This window comes from Pipistrellus hanaki (assembly GCF_964339955.1).
Source record: "Pipistrellus hanaki genome assembly, chromosome: 3".
NCBI classification, from domain to species: domain Eukaryota; kingdom Metazoa; phylum Chordata; class Mammalia; order Chiroptera; family Vespertilionidae; genus Pipistrellus; species Pipistrellus hanaki.
Window position 1 is genome coordinate 55,738,756 of NC_140505.1, and position 22,951 is coordinate 55,761,706.

Consider the following 22,951-nt stretch of genomic DNA (forward strand, 5'->3'; position numbering starts at 1 on the left):
AGAAATGAAATTTATATTGAACTTTGTAATTTTTTTTAAAGAAAAGCTAGATAAAGTAGTAGAGGGATGAACTTAGAAAAGCTGATTTTTTTTTGTAGCGCTGCCAATAGCAAAACAGTTACTCTTGTTCAAAACAAGTGATCTAACTAGATATGTATAAATGACAAAGATATCCAAATGGAATCAGTGTGGCTCTAATAGGAGTTTTTTTGCTTTATTTTCAATTGCATAAGACAAGTTATCTAGGGACAGAGAAAATATAACTGTTCAAAACTTTTTCCCTCAAAAAACAAAACAAAACAAAAACAAAAAACAATTCCCTAACTTTTAGAAAGGGAAATGGATGGTGAGAGAGCAACCCATTTTTTAAGAGGAAATTGAAGTCTTCAATGGAGGAGAAATTGTTAAAAGACCATCTGATTTATCATGGAGTTCATACCTTCATTTAATGACTGTTATCAAGTGCCTAAAAGGACAAGATACCAGGAACTATGTTAAGTGCTAAATATAACACTTGACATAATTATGTTTAGCTGGGTAATTGTAGTAAACCTATGAGAAATTGGAGAGAGGATTGGACAGATATTTCTTGTATATTTCTCAAAATGCAAAATTAAAGCCTGGAAAAGATGATTTGCTGTATTTGTTAGAATTTACAATGTATTATTATATGCATAGTTTAGGATGGTTTTTTGAAAGAATATTACTATTCATATAAATTTAAATTATTTTTTAAGAAGAAATCATATCAAACATTTTTCACATTCTTGGAACTGGAAAAATGCTGCAATACATTTTGGCTTGATTTCAGCAAGGCATTTCCCTTTTTCTTTTAATTGTTTTTGATGGATAAAAGCAAAAAACAAAAACAAAAAAATACACACAAAAAAACAGTGTGACTAGCAGTACGTAATAACTTTATTCTTTAGATAATTTACATGTAATGGCCTCAGAAAGGCTTGTCTCTTTCATTTTAAATATTTTTAGGAAGCTGGCAAACTTGTATCAAAATTTGACAAAATTCAGGAACAGGCAAAACTATAGCTTTGGAAGTCAGGATAGTTATTATTCTTGATATATATAATGACTGTGATGAAATAGGAAAGGAAAACATTGCTTTTCTGTTTCTTTGTCTGGGTGGTAGTTACGTGTCTATACTCAGCACATTTGTAAAATTTCATAAACAGCACACTTACATTTGTTCACTATTCTGTGAGTGTTATAGTTCTCACTTTCTACTCTCATGTTTTAGTTCACTAACCCTCTATTCTGCTGTGTCAAATTTTCAGTGTCAGGTATTGTATTTTTTTCTCTTTTAGAATTTCTCTCTCTCTCTCTCTCTCTCTCTCTCTCTCTCTCTCTCTCTCTCTCTCTCTTTTTTGGAAGGTTCTAATTTTAGAGTAAATTTCATTTTTATTTTTTCTTAAGCATGTTACTGTAGTTATTTGAAATTCTATGTTTGATAATTCTAAAAATTCTGAATTACTGGTAATTTTTTATATTGTCTATTTCTTTTTAGTTTTAAGTAATTTGTTATAGTCTCATAGAATTTTTAAAATATCTAAATGAATTCCATACAGTATTATTATGCCTCAAAAAATAAATTCGTTATCGAACAATAGCTCCTCTCGTGTTTGTTTTCTGGATCCTGTACTTCAAGTCTTGGTTGCTTTTGCTCACTTCCAGTGTCTTAAAATTGTACTTCTTGAAGTTTTGTACAATTTTTTATTGTTCCTAGCAGGATCATACTAGTTGATCATACTAGTATATAGATGACTTAGTTGAACAGATATTTAGTCCTTTCTTTTTCCACATTTTATCCACTATACATTGGCTAATTTATTTTTATTTTCACCACTTTAGATTCTACCCGTGAAGCCAGTTATGAAAAAGTATTACAATTTAAGGCATGTTTGGAAACAATGGTGAGAAATATGTACAATCCCTTTTTGAGATAATGTCAGCTAGAGAACTACTTATATGTCAGGATACATTTTTATCCTGACAAACGAGAAGCACAAAGTCATGTTTAAAATTTGCCTATAAAGTTACTCTAAGCATTTGCTTTATTTTATAGGTCACTTTTTTTTGCTTTAATTACCTATTTTTAATTATTATCTAATGGAATTTATGTCGTTCATCATATATTTTCTTTTTAAAAAATATATTTTATTGAATTTTTACGGAGAGGAAGAGAGAAGGATAGAGAGTTATAGAGAGTTAGAAACATCGATGACAGAGAAACATCCATCAACTGCCTCTTGCACACCTCCTATTGGGGATGTGCCCGCAACCAAGGTACATGCCCTTGACCAGAATCGAACCTGGGACTTTTTACTCCACAGGCTGAAGCTCCATCCACTGAGTGAAACTGGTTTTGGCCTTCATATATTTTCTATCAGTGTTCTCCCTATACATGTACTTAGAAATTGAAGCTTTTAAACCTGTTAATTCTTTCTTTCTCCTTAATTTCAGATTGAAATGAAAACTGTTGCTTTTATTTTATTTTTTTGGTTTTGAAGAACTTTATAATTTTATTTTTGAAAACTGTTGCTCTTATTTGGAGTTGCCAACATTGTTTTCTTTAAAATCCTTATTTAAAAAGATATATGTGGCCCTAGCTGCTTTGGCTCAATGGATAGAGCGTCGGCCTGGGGACTGAAGGGTCCCAGGTTCCATTCTGGTCAAGGGCATGTACCTTGGTTGCAGGAACATCCCCAGCGAGGGGTATGCAGGAGACAGCTGATTGATTTTTCTCTCTCATTGATGTTTCTAACTCTCTGTCCCTATCCCTTCCTCTCTGTAAAAAATCAATTAAATATATATATATATATATATATATATATATATATATATATATATATTCACATATATTTATTGATTTCAGAGATAAAGGGAGAGAGATAGAAATACCAATGATGAGAGAGAATCATTGATGGGCTGCCTCCTGTTTGTCCCCCACTGGATATCAAAGGGGGCAACCAGGGCATGTGCTCTGAACCAAAAATAGAACCATAAACGGTGACCACCTGGTTCATAGAGGCTCAATCACTGAGCTACGCCGATCGGGCCAAAAGCATTATTTTTAAGGAATTTTACTTTGCATACCACTTTTATTGCACATGTATTTAATCATTCTGTGAATTTCTCACATCAGAGCTCCCAGAAATTTAGCATAGCCCGAATTATGAACTTCGTGTTGATTATGGACCTGTTGAACAGAATATTCTGCAAGTACTGTCTTGGCACTCAAGCTAACTAATGAGCTTCTTTGTAATTTAAAACCCTTCTGATTGGATATACATATTATATTTATATGCTGAAATTATAGAAAATATTGAAATAATGTTTCTCTCTACTGTTAATAAGAATAGTCATGTGTCAGTGAATGGTGTAAACCTTTTCTTTCAGTCTTCTACAAATCTATTGATATATAAGAATGTTATCTTTCTTCTTCATCTTGGGGCATATTTACAACCTGGTATAATTTGTGCATGTTTCTGAGAAGAAACGGTATAAATCAGTGTATTTTTTTAAATTTTTTAAAGAAAAAATATTTAAAGAAAATTTTTTTAAAATACACTGATTTCCTATCATATTGCTTATATTCTATCTCATCTATTGATCAGTGAAAATATAAAAAATGTTACAGCTTAATTAAAACTGAAATATAATAATGTAAGCCAGTTTACCAGTAAAATACAGCTAAGAAAATAATTCTAATTGAAATACAAGGGGGAAAGAATAATGCCATCTATCTGTCATCTTTCTACAAATTTGCTTTATGCATTTAAATTTAAGGAGTAATTATATAAACTTGAATCACTGTTTAGAATTGCATTGATAAGTTTTCCAGGACCATTTTATGCAAATTAAGAGAACCTTTCTATTCCTCATTATCTTAACCTATAATTCTGTGATATGTACAACAGTATTTATGAAAAACTGTAGCATTGATATAATTTTATTTAATTCAGTTTCCAAATCTCTTACATTTAATTCTAAAATTTTGAAAAATGAACATTAGAAAAACTTAAGTGGAATTAAAGCCTGAGCTGAATTCTGTGCAGATACTTGTAAGCTTTGTCTGTAACACAGTATAAATGCTCACTGGTATTACTGTGGAAATATCAGTGTCTGAGCGTGCAATTCCACCCCCATTCCTCTCAGCAGTGTGCTATTGCCTTCCTAAAACCCTAAAAATGAAGAATTGTGAAATATATACTGCCCTGGGGTTCTAAAACAAGAAATTGTGTATCTCTAGTTATTTTCCACTTTGTTTTGATAGTTACATAAAAAGGTCCAACTGTCTTCTGCTATAGCAGATTATGAATAAATTTTAACATTTGGCCTTACAGTGTACTATGTAATTTATTGAATAATTAAAGGCTGTGTCTTTTTGTTGAACCTACCCTGGCGTACTCTATCAGTTTTAGTATTGTAGTTTTAGCACCACAGTAAAATAGACAAAAATAATCACTACAACAAAAAAATTACAAAGCTCTTTAAGTTACTACTGTGTGTCATTTAATCTTCAGAACTCCCTTCAAATGTAGGCACTACTATCTGAACCCTTCTATTGATATAAGTGAAGAACTGAAGTTTAGCAAGATTAGCAACTTGCTTGTGATCCCTGAAATAGGCTAGTGCCAAGACACAACCTAAGTCTGAGTGTCCCTAGCCATGTCTTTCAAACCCCTCCTATAGTGTTGTAATATATTAATAATAATTAATGTAGTATTGTAATAAATATTTTTTTTACATTTTTATTGCAGAGAATAAGGGAGAGAAAGAGAGAGAGAAAAACATCAGTGATGAGAGAAACTCATGGATTAGCTGCTTCCTCCATGCCCCCCTAGTAGGGATCAAATCTGAAGCCCTAGTATGTTCCCTGACCAGGCATCAAACCGTGACCTTCTGGTTCAAAGGTTGATTCTCAACCATTGAGCCATGCCTGCTGTGCTGTAATGTATCATTAATTAATTATTAATTAAAGAATTAAATGATAATCTTGCTTTTCTTATTGTTGATTATTTACAGGGAAAAATACTAATAGCAAGTCAACTTTTGTCACTCAGCAAGTATCTGGAATCCTCCTTTCTGCTGTCACTTGACTGGTGCTCAAGAAATACAAATGAATTTTAATATGAGCCTGAGAAAAAAAGCATATAATTATAACAATAAATCTGCTGGAATCATATAATGAATTTAAAACCCAACATAAATACTTTTTGGGTTATCTGTCATTTGGGATTACTTATACTGTGATCCCTTTTAAGACTGTAGATACTAGAATGTTGGCTATTTTTACTGCAGCTGAAAGCATTGATGCTCAGTAGAAAATGAATTATGTAAATGTGACATTGCTTATTTACTTAATAATTAATTTGAGGGCTCGTCACAAAAAATCATTTAAAACCAAAAAGCACGGGTTGACTTTTTCTCATGGGAATCCAAGTTCTATTATTTGGCTCAAAGACGTGACTGATGTGCCTGATTCTATTCTTTTACTTATTTATTTGATAATGAAGAATTGTATAATATAAAGCTCTTTTCTTAGAAATATTATAGGGGAAACTAATAAAGGAAAATAACTCTGCTAAGATATGTTGGTGAAGTCCATGAAAGATTTTATTTGAGCTTCTTGACACTTTCTCTATTGAACATTATGTTCTTCTTTAAATTGCATGAAACAAAAAGAAAAATGTTATTGGAGTGATTACAGTCATTTCAGTCTTTCCTGACCTACTGCAGGCATACAGTATAGAATGAGTTGTGGGAATCAGTATTATAATATTATTGAGGCCATAGGTTTGTTGACAGAAGTCACTAAATATTATGTCTTGACATTGCCACTTACACCTGTAGAGCCATTGGCACATTTCTTAACTTGTTCCAAGTCTCTGTCTCTGTTTGAAAAATGTGACTAATAATAATTATTTCCTATATTGAGATGTTATGAGGATTAAATGAGTAGACCAGGGGTCTTCAAACTATGGCCCGCGGGCCACATGCGGCCCGCAGAGGAGTCTGATCCGGCCCGCCAGGTTTTTTGGGCAGTGAGCGCAGCCGAGGTGTTACAGTAGGAATTAGTAGTTCCTATAGTCCGGCCCTCCAGCTCTCTGAGGGACCGTGATCTGGCCCCCACTTTAAAAAGTTTGAGGACCCCTGGAGTAGACCATAAGCATGTACACATATCTGTAAGTGTTAAATATGTTATTTCACCTTTATATATGGCAAAGTTTATTCAGGTTCCATGCCTAGATTTAATTGCAGTAGGTGTCCTCTGGGCTGGTATCCAGACTTCTTACTGGAAAGCCATATCCTTAACAGAGATGGGAATTATTCACTGCACTTGTGACTGAAGTTCTCTATCCCAAAGCCAGCTCAGCTGGACTGTTATAGAAAACAAATATATCTGCACTCTTCAATTCATGCACTTAAGCACAAAAATGAAAACTAACAGCCCTGGCTGGTGTGGTTCAGTGGCTCGAGTGACAGCACCCACACCAAAGGATCAGAGGTTTGATGCCCAGTCAAGAGCATGTATCTAGGTTTCAGGTTTGATCCACGGCCCTGGTCAGGATGAGTGTAGGAGACAACCAATTGATGTGTCTCATATCCATGTTTCTCTCTGCCTTTTCTTCCACTTTCTATAAAAAGCAGTGGAAAAAATATCCTTGGGTGAGGATTATCAACAATAAAGAATGAAAACTAACAAAATGCAGTCATCTGAACATACACACAAATGCACACACATTGCATAAATAGATCATAAATACCTCAAGTTAAATATATGCATATTCTCACTACACATATTCCTCCCATAATTTTTTAAGTACACTTTGTGCCAAGAGATTACAGAAATGTATACATTATATGTGCTCACTAGCATTCATACCAATATATAAGCCTTACCTACAGAGATGCGCATACTGATGTTTGCATTGTATAGATTGGTGACATATGGAAGAAGTCAAGAAGGAAAAAATAAGAGGAAAAATAATCTAATAAAAAAAAGAGGGGGAATAGGATGATAAAGGAAAAGAGTAATAGTGCCTGGTTTCTCAAACTTGGCACTATTGATCTTTTGCCATTGTTATGGAGCCTGTCCTATCACCTTGCCCAGCATTGTGATAATCCCAGGATTGTGATAATGTCAGATGTGTAGATGGCATTGATAGTCAAAAGTCTAGTCAAATAAGATCAGCATAAAGGTGCTGAGCACAGTAAGCAAATATGATAAGAGGGGAAAGGGAAATAGAATGAAATCCACAGAAAGCTTGCAGTAGAGTTTGGAAGGAAGGAGTAAAGGTAGGATTCTGGTATAGGGCATCCCACAAAGAAGGGAATAGAGAGCATTTTCATTTGTTACCATGGAGTAGACACATACATTTATCATTGTAGTTAATTATAAGATTTAGTCTCCCTCCTGTGTACTACTTGCTGAATGATGGGAAAAAGTACAGAATCATAACTAACTTTGGTTTAATTTTATATACACTAAAACTAAATTTTGGAAGCAGAAAGAATATTATCTTTCAACTTACTTATGTATGCTTAGCAATTTTAGCTATGCATTTCCTATTTATTAAAAAAGTAAAACACTTCAAATTTACAAAATGTGACCCGTGTTAGGTTTCAGATCCATTTGGAAGTTCTCCTTTATCCTTTCCTTAAACACACACACACACACACACACACACACACACACACACAAACAAAAAAAAACAAAAAAACACCTACTTTGTAATATATTGAAACTAGCCATGTAAAGCTCTATAGTAAGAGAATTTTTTAAATGGGAATTAATAAACTGAACGTTTTAATGAAAAAATGAGCTGATGGAAACTTTTACCTCTATTTATTGTTTATTAAGTTTCAGACATGGAGTAATTTCATAGATATAGTCAACTTTAGAGTTAATAAGGGCTTTGGGAGCAATAGGCGGTGTAGCAGTGAGCTTTAATTAAGTGCTTACTTTGTACTAGAAACTGTGATAGGTGCTGGCTCAAAGCCTCATTAGAGAAAGACACACAAGCCTGAGTGCTCTGGAAGCACAGAGAGTGGTGTCGAATGCAGGGCAGGTGGATTCTGGCAAGGCTCGAGTTGGTAATTGATACTGGACTGTGCTAAAGCATAATTGAGGTCATTTTCAATGAGAAATTAAGGAGATGGTGAGTAAATTGGACACATAAAGTAGAACCTAAACTAGAACTCAGGCAAGTACCCTTTTCACAAAACCACAGTGTCTCTCACCATTTACAACAGTTATAACCATGTATAATAGTTATGTTTTACTGCACTGCTTTTTAGCAAGGAATATACATCATTAGTAAAAAATAAAACTTTGTATTATTTTTCCATTTCTGAGTGGTAGCTGTAAGAGAAAGGGAAAAAAAAGAAATTAAATAGATCGTAAGCTGATTTTTCTACTTGGATTTCTAATTGTCCTGCTAAAAATTTAATTAGGTTTTTGGTTTTTCATTTTATTCTCTCATCTTTACACGTTTCTATGAAACACATCCAATACTGTGTGGCCAGGGCACGAAATGTGAATGCCATTCCTAGACTAAGAATGATTTTTCTAGGTGCTTAATGTGAAAACAAACAGAAACTAAATAAGAAATAAATGATCATATGGATCACTGCAGTCTGTTTCATGACATTACATTTGTTTTTGTCAAGGTATATTGGGGAAGTGAGTTGGTGCCTAGGCAGCTGTCCATGCTGTGGTCATTCTTATAATCTCTTCAGTTGGCAATTGGCAATGCTAGTTGCATATGAACTCCATGAAAACATTTCTCATAAAAACACGTATTCTCTCTCTCCCTCTTCCAGACAAGGGCACCATGGGGGAAATAAGTTCAGTCTTAAGAATTACTCTTATGTTTAGATCACAGATCTACATTCCATTGTGGCCTTGGTAGGATTGTCATCCTGTACACTGAAAGGTCAAGGGTGCTATTCTGAATCAGGGCATATACCTCAGTTGTGGGTTCAATCCCCACCCCACCATCTTCAGGAGGCAACCAATTGATGTTTTTCTCATTCTCTCTCCCTCTCCCTCTCTCTCTCTCTCTCTCTCTCTCTCTCTCTCTCTCTCTCTCTCTCTCTCTCTCTCTCATCTCTATCTCTCTCCCCTCTCTCAAAATCAGTTAAAATGTCCTCAGATGAGGATTAAAAAAATAAATCAATATGTTATATACTTGAAACTAATAACTTGTCAATTATACCTTAATAAAATTTGGTTATCTAAATATCTCTGAGGTTTCATTGTCTCTGATATTTGATGTATGCCACTACTGTGTGATTTCATTATAAAAATAACAAGTCTTGATGGTAAACATTTTGTGAAATAAAATCAAGTTCCATCTGATAGCAATTTAATAATGGTAAACATATTGCATATTTCAAAATATATAAATAGCACAATCATTGCTTTAGGCACTGGAGTGAGACTCTGGCCTATGGTGAATGAACTTTTTCATCTCTATAGAGCATGTTTTTCTCTCTTGTATAGTGAAACTCTAATATTTGAAATTATCAATCACTGAATGATAATAATTTAAAATCAAAGAACAAACAATTTTAATCATGAGGTAGAAAAGATAAACTTATTACACTTGCCTCTTTTTTCATAATTTATAAATGTTGTGAAAATAGTTTTGGATTATTAATTTTACAAAGAACGGTAGACAAAATAATTGCTAGCATTAATATTGAATTCAACTTTTCTTAAAAAATAATTAGTGGCTTTATATTTTATTACAAATTTAGACTTAGAGAATAATTTGGCAGATTGTACCTAAGAATTTTATATACCTCAATGCTGAACAGTTTTTATTTTATTAGAGTCTTGTTTTAGTGTGGCACATTTGTTACATTTAATTACCTAATGAACCTATATTGGTACATTATTGTTAAGTAAAGTCCATAGTTTACAATAAGGCTGTTTCTTTGTGTTGTACAGTTCTATGGGTTTTGACAAATGCATGTTGACATGTAAACAACACTGCAGTAACATACAGATGAGTTTCGCTGCCCTAAAAATCCCCATGCCTCACTTATTCATCTCTCCCCTCCCGCCCCCCAAGCCTCTGGCAACCACTGTTCTTTTCACTGTCTCTATCATTCTGCCTTTTCTAAAATGTCAAATAGTTGCAAACATAAAATTTATTTTTAGGACATCTATGTATGTTTTTTAGATTCAGGTTGATAGCAGTTATAAGAAAACTGGAGCAAAACTAACTTTATAGACTTGCTTTTTGACACGTGTTTTAATGATACTACTTTTTTTTTTTAAATCTCATTTGACCAGGTGAATAAGATTTAAGTGATTTAATATCTTGAACACAATGTTCTTATCTAGCAAGAGTGTGATTCAGTATTCACTGATTATACTAATATTATGATATTATTTATTTGTTAAATATGTATGTATTTACATAAAACATGTAACCATTATGTTCATGTCCAAACATGCTTGTCAGTATTTTCATTAGGGAATATCTGCTATTAATGCATAAACAGAATCCCCTCTATCTTCCACCACTATATAGAAGAATCCTTCTTACCTCATACTAACTCCCATGCACGTGCCAAACCAGTCTCAGATTTGTGGTCAACTGTAAACATAGATCCTGATTGCTTTGCATAAATAATATGATTCATGAAAGCCTGGGAAATAAATAGATAATGGAAAAATGTAATAACTAGGAAAGAAGGAAAATTTGAAATAAATTTATGTGTGTGCTGAACCCTTTTTTAAGGCTAGCATTTTTAGTTCACTTATGAAAGCATAGAAAATATATGAGCACAAAGAGTCCATTATGTTAAGCATATGTTCTGAATTTTCTCAAAGAATCAAATATTTCTTAAACTAACACTTGAGAGATTAATATAAAGCAATTGAATTAAATATTCAAAATAACTTCCCCTTACTTACATGTAATAGATAACTCAATTCAGTACTTTCAAAATCAAGTTCCAGATTGTCAATGTAGCATATTTCTACTCGTTTCCTTTTATTGTTTCTCTGTGCTTTTAGAGCAGCTACATTTTATCTCTTATTCTATCTCTCATTCTTTAGTATACTTGACTTTAATTTTTTTTTCTTGGCAGTTTTCTAAATTCACACTTAAACAACACTGATTTTTAAGAGTTTGCCCTTGAACATGTAAAGAATAAAAGCCACTGGGCTGAAAACAAGGTAAATGATGACTATGAGGGCCCGGCCCATGCAAGACCAATCTTGAAAAATAGGTTTTCCTTTTTAGTAAAATAAAACAATATAGTGGAATGTGAAGTGCAGGCTCTATTCACAAATGGGTTTTCAGTGACATTTATACTTAGAGCAAAAATAGTCAAAGTTGCAGGTTGCTTGCTTTAAGCCATGTGCTCATATCTTGATACTTTCATTTACTAACATGGGAAAAGAAGGCATGAAAACTAAGGTATGTACCTATTGTGCATTTCCTGTAAAGAAAGGAATTCAGCTCTTTAAAATGTATCTCCACTTTTAAAATAGTGGCATATAACTTAAATGCTCAAATGATCACAAGATACAGAATCCTAGATTTAGTTTCTTTCCTTTTTTTATCAATATGTGCAATGCACACTTAAGTTTCTTTAAGCACCTCCAATAAAAAACAACATGTTCAATTACTCACAAATTCAAATAATGAAACTTATATAAACTAGTTTTCTGAGACACACACACACAAAAAAAACCCACAAATATTGTTTTGCTTTTTTCATCCCACAATAAGACTGTTGAAGAATGAGCAGCATCCCAAAGCAATCGTTTTAATATATTTATATAGTGTTATAAAGCATACAAACTGAACTATGGATTGGTAAATGTTATTTATATTGTGGCATCAAGAATTCAGGCCAGCTAATTAAAGTGTATTCCATCAACTGTTCCATGATCATTCTGTGGACCAATCTAATGAAGCTCAAAAATACAGAAACCAATTAAATAGTTTCAGATTATTTTTTTCTATACTTTAAGAGAAATTGTGTTGTGGAATCTAAAAATGCTCACAATATTCCTACTTGTTCAGCTACTTTTGTAATATGTTTGGCAAACACTATACCTCTATGTGGCTGAATAATCCTGCATCAGAATATATCTTACTGTAAGTTCAGTAAATGTATAACTTCTGAGAGTCACTGTAATGGATTAGGTTGTGTTTGGAATTTTTAGTTCTGAGAGGGGAAACTCCGGTGCTTCCTTCTCACTGTTCTCACTATTACTTAAAAGCACTTACTGCCTTAAATTCAATCTTTACAACAATTGTATGAGTTTGGAATTAATATTACTCTTTTTGAAGTGGATAAACTCAAACCTAGAGAATTTTAATGATGATACCAACATTGCCAGCAAATAAATGAAGTTTAAGTCCTTTGTATCTAAATCAAATTTTCTTTCTATCATAGCCACACGACAGGCTTATAAAAAAAGGATTCTTGAAATAGTCAATCCAGGAGTCATGTAATGTTAGGCAAACCACTTTACAGTCTGTTCTAAAAACTGCTGTGAAATTATATCTCAAAATTTATAAGGATAACATTAAACATTTATTTAAATGCTGGCTGACTGGCTGGCTGAAGAGATGAATGGATGAATTGTTAGATAGTTGTAGACTTCCGTTTGTGGTGTGAGTGTGTCTATACGTACATACACCACTTCTCTAAAAATCCCTGGTGCTATTAATTTAAACACAAGCTTATAAATCTTGTGTAACAATTAACAGGATATTGTCTAACCATGACTACCCATAGTCTCTGAAGGGCTTTCCCGAGATAGGGAAGTGTTTGGATGTTTATTTTTTCTCTTTTTAAGATTTCCTTGTGATTAAAATATATGACTAGTGTAAAAAATGCTTTTTATTCAACTGATACTAGTGGGTGACTGTGGGAAACACATCCAGTACTCTGGGTACTAACACATAGGAGGTTTTTAGATTTACTTTTACATTCACTCAACAAAATGCCAAGAGGTGAAGCTATATTTTACATGTTTGTTCAGGAAAATGATTATGTGATTAGAAAAACACACATGTAATCTCCAGATCACTAAAGGAATATGTTCACAGAATATTATTGTATAAATAATATTTATTTTGTGAATAAAAGTTGCTTTAAGACTTTTGGCAAAAGTGATAGTGTGACAAAATAATCTTGTTTCTATTTATCTTTAGGTTTTCATGCACATGTTTTTATGAAGTATACTAGCGGCCTGGTGCATGAAATTTGTGCACAGGAGGTAGGAGGTTCTCTCAGCCCAGACTGCACTCTCTCCAATCAGACATCTCTCTTTCAATCTGGGACCACTGGCTCCTAACAACTCACCTGCCTGCCTTCCTGATTGCCCCTGTCTCGGCCTGATTGTCCCTAACCCCTCTGCCTGCCTGCCTGATCACCCCTAACTGCCCTCCCCTGCTGGCCAATTTGGTTCTGATTGGTCGGTTCCTATGCCAGTCTGTGTCAAAAGCTCTGCCTCCTAGGCAGCCATTGGCTCTTCACAGCTCACCCAGATTTGGTTCTGATTGGTCGGCTTCTATGCCAGTCAGCATCTCTGGATGTATCTCCAGGCCTGATCAGAGAGGTAGGGCTGATCAGCAGCAACCAAGGTGGCCTGGAGAGAAACAGAGGCATGGCTGCTGGCAAAGCCCAGAGAGAGAGTGGCAACTGCTGATCAACAGCTGCCACAGCGGCCGTGGATCAGACTCTGCACCTCTCTCTGGGCCTTTCTCCAGGACTGATCCTAAGCCCCCTCGGCAGTCAGTGCTGGGTCCCTGTGCCCACACCAGTGACAGTCAGTGCTGGGTCTCCCCAGCAACCCAGCACTGACTGCAGGACTGAAATCCGGTGTTCAGTTGAGCCTTTTGTCATTTTGGATGTTATGGATGCTGAGTTTTTATATATTAGAATTGTTATGTTTACTCTGATGCACTTTTGTGTGTATTTACACAATTATTTCTTGATACATTATTTAAAATTTTACTTGTAGAACCTTTTAAGTGATACATAATATTTTAAAAAATGAAACTGCTCTCATTCTCTTTGACAAAAATCCAGTCTTTTCTTACAATCTCCATGTCTTTAAAGGTGCGGGTTTTTTTTTTTTTTTTTTTCCAGATATATTGAATTTAGTGTTGATCATGTCCTCCACACCAGAATGATAAACAGCAAAAAATCAGCTAAAATTACTATTCTCAGGCAAAACTCTTAATGAGCTTTAAAACAAACAACAAAGCAAACAAGTTTAGTTGACACCAGAAAGTCAGTGTTGTATCAAGAATTGCCCAGTTAATAACAAAGGGAAAATTTGAGAATGGAACCCTTTATTTGTTCTTTTTACAGAAATTTCTCTTCCTCAATGTTCTACAGTTTACAACTATTCTTATTTGTGGTCTTCTCAGTGCCTCTACCCCTTAGTTTTCTGATAACATACCCATATCTTTTCTCACTTTCTCAAATATGTACCGTCCTTTTACTTAACTGTTAAAGGGAAGCTCTATGTAGCTCTCTTTCAGTGTTTTCCTGTGGTTTCTCTCAGCTTTTGTTCTCTCTTGGTTGTCTCCTATGCTCCCCATCACCTCACTGCAGCCACACATTCATGGATTCAAACCTCAGAACCGGTCCATTTCAATGTTCCACTTTCAGAAGAAAATAAATGAATTCCTAATACTGACTTCAGGACTAAGTCACTCAGGTCTTTGCTCTTTCCTAAAAGGAAGAGCAAGAGTATGCCATAGCTGTTTTGAAACCATATTTCCGCAGGATTGCTGGTTTACGTATGTGTATGTGCAGTCTTAATCTGGGATTGTGGGTGGCTTTGCCTTTTCATGTTTTCACTGTAGAAGCGATTAGTATGGAGTGTGAGGATATGCTATAATGTCAACACTACAAACAGATGAATGGTACAATAAGGATTTTGTCCTCTTTATACTGATGAGGCGTTGTTTTTGGACATGCTGGCTGCATTTCAGTTGCTACATATGTAAAAGGAACCAGCCTGTGCCACTGTGATGTTTATGCTTATATATTCATGCATAATGTGTCCAAGGTTCCACATAAGACAATCTGTAGTTCAAAGGTTTGGTGTATCCTTCCTAATTTTTATGAGCATTTTGTATGTTTTGGCATAAGCTCATACAAAAGCCATGTAGTTCTCGAGTTTTTGAAAGCTCCAATGAGTTATTAATGTACAGTTTTCATAGCTTTATAATATATACAACAGAATAAGAGAAACACTATTCTAGTATTGTAAAAGTGCTTTAAAGAGTAAATATTTTTCCTATTGAGAGACTAAGCAGCTACCTTCAAAAGGTGGACTCCTGTTCATAATCCGGGGATTCTAAGCCAGTTACAAAGCTCAGGGAAGTTTGATCACCTTCGGTATTGTCATAATTTGCTAAAGAAGTCTTTTGTTTACTTTTTAAAATGTTTCTACAATGGTGAATTATGTCTCTGCCCTTGGTTTGTAAATCTATATAGGAAGCTTGTGTGTAAGTAGATACTGGAGAAGAATAATGTGTGATGAAAGTGGTCACTATTTCCAAAATTAGAATTTTGAAATGTCTTAATATAGTACAAAGAGAAAATTTAATTAAGACTATGTCTGAAGTCAAAAAATATTTGATAAAATAGGTTTAATGACATACTTTATAATTATAATGATAGATCATTTGCAATGTTTTAGGAAAGCAACCTTTCATAAAATAACAGGGTTTCTATGTGGCTATAACATACTAATGAGAAACATAATGTTCTACAAAGTAATTAAGTGATAATACTGGGAACCAATTAAAAAATGTTCTAGTTAGAAAACTGGTTATTGATAACAGCTTTTTATAAAAGTAGTTGTTTATGGTGTTTATATTTTTTTGTTTATTGATGTCAAAGAAGATTAAAACTTATTTCTCAGTTTCAGCACACAAATGAAAACTTGTTATTTAGAATTTCATGCAGGAAATATTTTGGGTGATTTATTTTGTATATTTTCTAATTTTATCATTCTATAGGTCAGTAACCATGTTATCTTAGAAGAAAAAATAACCCAATAAAAATAAAAAAAAAACACACCATCAATTAATTTCCCTTTTTAGCTGATCTGGTACAATTGTTGACTTTTTTTCTTTTCTCCTTGTTGCAAGATAAAATTCCCTTACACTAATGCCTATTAAATGTTCTGAATAGAGTTATAATTTATATTCTATAAAGGAAAATTTTAAGAAATATATTTCATTCCTTTAAGTGTTCAAGTTTGGTAGAGAATAGCAAACCAAAATATTTTACAATGAAATGTACCAATTTCATATAATTTTAGGCATTGTTGTTCTGATACCATATGATTTTAGACATTGTTGTTTTGATACCATGATGAAGCTGAAAAAGAGTTTTTGGTTTTCATATAATAGAACAATAATGTTTATACTAGCCTGCTCAAGTTAGATTTAAACTCTCTGTTAAGGCTGACACATGCCAAGTGAACTCTTGAGCCATCATGGGTCGCAGAAATAGGCATCCAATAAATATTTGTTGAATTTATGAGTAGTTGAATATAAGAATAAATGATACTAGTATTAATGCCCAGGAATAAAATGCTGCATCCATTAGTCTGGGTAAAATCTTTCTTAGAGTCTTTATTAGTAGTAGTAGTAGTATTACTATTATTATTAAAATTTGCTCATTGAAACTTAAAAGAATGAGACCAAGCCATGTGGGTCAGTTGGTTGTCAGCCCATACACCATAAGGTTGCGGGTTCGATTCCTGGTCAGGGCACATGTTTGATCCCTGGTTGGGGCACATATGAGAGGCAGCCCATTGATGTTTCTCTCTGACATCCATCCATCTCCTTCCTTCCCTCCCTCCCTCCCTCCTTCCTTCCTTCCCTTCCTCTTCCTTTTTATCCTTTCCTCTCTCAAATCAATAAAAACATTAAAAGAATAACATTGAATTTGGTCAAATTATTATCATAATCTTAAATTAAACAAGACAATCATAGACAATTTAAAATTTCCAGAAAAAAAAATCTTTTCCCTGAGATTATTATTTTCTAATAGGAATATTATAGTAGTTGTGTAAATTATTTTAAGAAAAAAATGTTGTTGTCACTAAGTTAAGTTACAGTCTAATTGTTAGAAATGGTTTGTATTAATGCTCATGAGAAGTGTACGGTATCTTTTTTGGCAAACATGAAAGTTTTCCCAGTATCATTGCCAGGTAACATTATGCCTCCAGATTATGACAATGTTGGATAAACGTTAGATTATAAAATCATGGAACCTAGAGCTGGAATGATGTTTCGGGTTATCTAATCAGAAATCCATTCGTTTATAACTGAGGAAATTGAGACTCATAAATGAAGGGTGGGTAAAACCAACAAAATGAATGTTTTTAAATAAATAGGTTGTATTTGTAGTTTTAAGTAGGTAATGCTTTACATACTGAACTTGCCTTTTAGAACATTTTCTGTAAAATGATGTTCACTGTTAGGTTCCTATGTCCTCCTTCCTTCTCTATAACACACTTATTTCACTGGATTTTAGTGGCTCTGCCTGTCTCTCCCAACAGGATGGAAGTGTCTTTATAGCAGAGGCCTGAGTTACTCTGTCTAGTGCTTTTGTACCCTCAACTTTAATCATAATTGGCACTGCACAATCCTTGAAAAATTTCGGGGAACAGATTAATGTCTCATAGCAATAAGAAAAATTAACAATCATTCCAGTAAAAAAAAAAATCTTGCACCTATTAAAATGTGTGACCATCAAAGATAAATGTGTGTTCCATTTTTCTCCCCACAGTCTCCAAACGCCCACAACGACCCCGATATGGAAGCTGTTCCTCTGTTGTTAAATAATGTGAAAGGGGAGCCCCCGGAGGACTCGTTATCTGTAGATCACTTCCAGACACAAACTGAGCCAGTGGACTTGTCTATCCACAAAGCCAGAACCTCCCCCACAGCCGTGTCATCCTCCCCAGTTTCCATGACAGCGTCCGCCTCCTCGCCTTCCTCAACGTCAACCTCTTCATCGTCTTCTAGTCGCCCAGCCTCCTCCCCAACTGTTATAACATCAGTATCTTCAGCATCATCTTCGTCTACAGTATTAACTCCTGGGCCCCTTGTTGCCTCGGCATCTGGTGTAGGAGGCCAGCAGTTTTTGCACATTATCCATCCTGTACCACCGTCAAGTCCTATGAATTTGCAGTCTAACAAACTGAGTCACGTTCACCGCATCCCCGTGGTGGTACAGTCGGTGCCTGTTGTCTACACAGCCGTGCGATCACCTGGAAATGTGAACAACACTATTGTAGTGCCGCTTTTGGAAGATGGGAGAAGTCATGGCAAAGGTAAGGGACACAAGTGAAGCCTCGATTTGTTTCAGCACTAGAGGTAACTCTTCTTTTATTCAGTGAGCAAAGCCTAAATCACATGCGATACACTATACCCAATCGAGTTGTGTGTCCAGCACAATGCCATAGAGAGCAGGAACTAAACTCAGTTTTATATAGGTATGCCATTCAATGTTACTAACTATGGTATGTTTTATGTATCAAGTCATTTAATGTCAGAATTCAAATATTTAAATTCGCAAAATAACATTTACCTTCAAATCCCCAGTTGGAAAGGACAATCTATAGAGTAACTGCTTGTAAGTATAAATGCATAAATCTCTCATAGAAGTTACCCATTGAGAAATTTTTAAAAGGTGAATCACGATGTTTCTTCTTGCAATTCTTCAGACTGGAACTTACTTGGATGACAGTGACATAAAATGCTATGAAGTTGTAATGCTTGAAATATGATCATTCACTTTTAAGTAACTTGTATGTTAAGTGGCCATTAAAAGAGTTTTAAAGTTAGGTGTCTGGCTACAAAATTGTAGCTTGAGTTCTTACCTTTATACTAGTAGCCCTGTGCATGAATCCATGCGCCAGTAGCTCACTAGTAATAGTCCACTGCTGCCCTCCAGTAGCTCTCTGCCCACTGCCCCGCCCTCCTGTAGCTCCCTCTGCCTCCCTGCTCTCCCTCATAACTTGCTGTCCTGCCCCCTCCTGTAACTCTCTGCTTGTAGCTGCTTGTAGCTCACTGCCCCACCCTCCTGCTGATCAGTGGTCCAATTATTATGCTTCATGGCATAACGACCATTTGCACGTTACATCTTTATAATATAGATGTCTTAAGTTATTATTTTAAATGGCAGGATAACTCAGTATGATGGAAATACTTCAACATACAATATTAATATTCCCTTTGGGGTTTAGAAGGCAGGAAGATACTTTGCTACATGAATTTAATAATATCTAGTTAGTTAACTACATAGGATAGCATGAAGTTATTTATCTAATTTTCTAAGTTCCTTTTTCCCACAATTTATTAGAAGAAACTTGTAATAGCATCATGTTTGGGATTTCTCTTTTTCCCTTCCCAGGAATCTAAAAAGTAAGCACCCTTCTATAGAAATGTAAAGTGCGTATGATCATTGATTCATTCCCTTTTAAACTAAATACTAATGTATATATTTTATCTTCATAACTTTGAAATGATGATAGATTAAGACTTTATGTTGTATTTTTGCATTGAATGCCATATTAATATTGAGGCCCATACTTAAAAGATGATTGATGAATACATAAAACATTGCCTTCTCATAAATGCTAGTAAACCTGGATATCTAGGCTGTTATGTAAGGCCGGCTTCAATGCATAGGAATAACATTGGATTGTGTACTTAGAGAAAGTTTTGCAGACATATACTACAGAACTGTGCATTCACTTTTGGCAAGTTAGTGTTTGTGAGTACTGCTATGAGTTTTTTCATGGCACATGAAATACATTTTACCTTCACAGTCTGGCCAAGTGAAAAATCTCATGACTCACAGCAATCAGAGATTTTAGGTTGCAATCTTGAGAAGTATACTGTACTTACTGACAATTTCCCTTTTGTGCTTTTATGAGCAAAGGCCAGGAACTAGTTCCACCATCGTCTTCATGAATAGCTAGAAATTAGTCGGCATACTCATTAGTCAACAGAGCCAAATATCAACAGTACAACAATTGAAATTTCTTTTGAGAGACAAATTTTTTAAACTTAAACTATATAGGTAGGTATATTGTTATTAATTTAATTAGGGTACTCCTAAGTTGGCCTTTGCTAAAAACTCAAGGGGCCAAACAGCTGCATGTGGATTGTGAGCCACAGTTTGCCAACCAGGGAGCTAGAAGAAAAAGGAGTAGGGGAGCCTTTTTATGGAGTTTAGTTAAGCTGAACCCTCTTTGATATTACTAATACTTTTGAACAAAATGAGCTAATAGATTTAAATAATAACATAAATGATGACACATCAGGTATTTCTTATCTACTATATAATAATAGCCTAAACGACCATTATAGTGGACCAACCAGAATGACCAGTTGCTATGATGTGCATTGACCACCAGGGGCAGACACTCAATGCAGGAGCTGTCCCCTGGTGGTCACTGTGCTAAGGAGCAGCAAGCAGGCAGGCAGTAAGTAGGGAGGGGTCCTGGACATCCCCCAAGGGGTCCCAGACATCCCCCAAAGGGTCCCAGACTGCAAAAGGGCTCAGGCCAGGCTAAGGGACCCCTTCCAACCCAGTGCATGAATTTTGTGCACCAGGCCTTTAGTCTTTTATAATTATAGATTTTTCCACATTGTATTTTGGACTTTATTTTATCCCAACTTATTCCATATCCATTAAAACTGTCCAATTCCTTCTGTTGTTTTTTATTTTTGAAAATTAAAGTTACATTCAATATTATTTTGTATTAGTTTCAGGATTACAAAACAGTAATTATAGGAGTTATATAATTTTTTTAAGAATTAAAAATTAGCAAATGACAAAAATATAATCCTGCATGTTACATTATTTTATATATGTGTGTATGTGTATACCATAGAACATAGAATGCAATCTTTGTCTGGTACCATTTAAGGGGAATATTACTTTTATTCTGAAATTGATTGATTTTAACATTATTCACGATTTCTTTATAATTTTGGTGTACTAATGAAGGAAAATAAAGAGATATCTCTTTCCTTTACCATTATCATTTTTTATAGGAGAGATTATTTTTATTTAAAGTGTATTATAAAGTATATTGCCAAAATGCCAAAATTTAATTTTCTGGAAAATATATCTTTGCAGAAAACTTTATTAAAATTCAGGGTGTAATTTGTTCTCTACATGCATATATTTGTTAGTTATATTCAGTGTTGTTTACTCAAAAGTTTTCTTATATAAAAAATAAATATATAACCATAAACACACTGGTCTGTGATGTGGGCATTAGGTACATGAGATTTTGAATCAAGATGGTATGAGTTAGAATTCTGGGCATCTCATTTATAGCTTTGGATTTAGGAAAGTTATTTAGTCTCACTAATCTTTCTTTTTAGTGATAAAATGGGATTAAAAACATGATCGGTTTTTGAAGATTCTTAGAAAGATTAAACAAGAGCTCATGTGTAAATGTCTAGCATTAATCAGCTATCCATACATGTTTGCAGTTATTCATAATTATTATCTCCCCTATCAAACACAAAAAACAATAATGTTCAGAATGTTTTTCTCTAATTTGTAAAAACAGAAAGTGGAGGAAATAAAATCTTCCTGAATTTTAAAATGAAAAACTGCCCCCAAGAAGTTGGTACAGAAATGCCTCTCAAAGTTTTTACTACAACAAAGTATAAGGGATGAGAGTTTAGTATAAGAAATTGTCTGGAAACACCCCATATTTTCTGTTTTTATTAGTTGATATTAAGTTTTTACAATCGCCGTATTCTACAAATATTGCTATTGTATTTTGTAAGTGTTTTATTGTTTAACTGATTAATTAGATGATGGTAAAAGTGTCTAGTGGAGGAAGTCTGCCTACCTCCCAAAATAAATAAAGGAAAGGGTATTTCAGTAGTTCCTTAAGTCTTTATTTTGCACATATGCAGTTGGGCTTTAGGCCAGCAATAAAATGCCTGAGTGAGAAAGGGATCCCCTATTTCCATTCCCAAGTAGGACTTGTGTATTTGGTATGGGTGAGCAAAAGAAAATATAACAAAGGAGTTGAATTTTCAAAACGCTGATAATGGAAAATAGAAAACTAAGTCCGATAAATGTCACTGATTATACTGGCTAATAATTTCTAAAGTTGGTATAACATATGTGGTCTCTGGTAGAGAAGTAAATTCTCTATGTCACATTATACAAAGGACTTTTGATAGGCACATTAATGTCTAAAATAACATAGCTTATGGATTGAATAATTTGTTATTCAAGCACTTATTGAGCATCTATCCTGTATTAGGCATTTTATTGGCACCGGGATACAGTGTTGAACAAAACAGATGCCTTTTCTATCTGAATGTTTATAGTCTACTAGCAGATATCAACATAAAATGGAAAATCATATAAATAACTGGTAATTGTAGACAGAATTGGATGAAAACATAGACTAGCCACGGATTTTCCCAGGACAGAGTTTAATTATAATTGCAGATATAGAAAGTTGTATTTGACAACAGTATTTTAACAGAGGGGGTTATATATGGTTGGGGAAAATGTTTTTACTGTGATGCTTGGAAGGTGTGGTTAGGGTTTGGGAATGTGGGGTAAAACTTCCACATGGATATGTTTGTCTAACAACAAAAGGATATGAATTGAGAACAGAACCTCAGCCCAGCTAAGTATTTAAAGAATATTGATCTAAAGAATGGCAAGTTGTGCTGAAACTTGTTTGGCTCAGTGGATAGAGCGTTGGCCTGCAGACTAAAGGGTCCCAGGTTCGATTCCAGTCAAGAGCATGTACCTTGATTGCGGCACATCTCCGGTAGGGGGTGTGCAGGAAGCAGCTGGTAGATGTCTCTCTCTCATTAATGTTTCTAGCTCTCTATCTCTCTCCCTTCCTCTCTGTAAAAAA

The 22,951-nt window shown here is 34.4% G+C and overlaps 1 protein-coding gene across 7 annotated transcripts in view; it reads left to right on the plus strand.

The window, feature by feature from the left end:
* The window catches only part of KLF12 (KLF transcription factor 12), a 417,106-nt gene that overhangs the window by 255,638 nt on the left and 138,517 nt on the right, over positions 1-22,951 (plus strand). For all 7 annotated transcript variants that reach the window (XM_084876486.1, XM_084876488.1, XM_084876489.1 and 4 more), the window contains one exon: positions 17,821-18,367. In XM_084876486.1, coding sequence (XP_084732612.1) covers positions 17,821-18,367 — 547 coding nt within the window. The remainder of the gene's footprint in view (positions 1-17,820; positions 18,368-22,951) is intronic.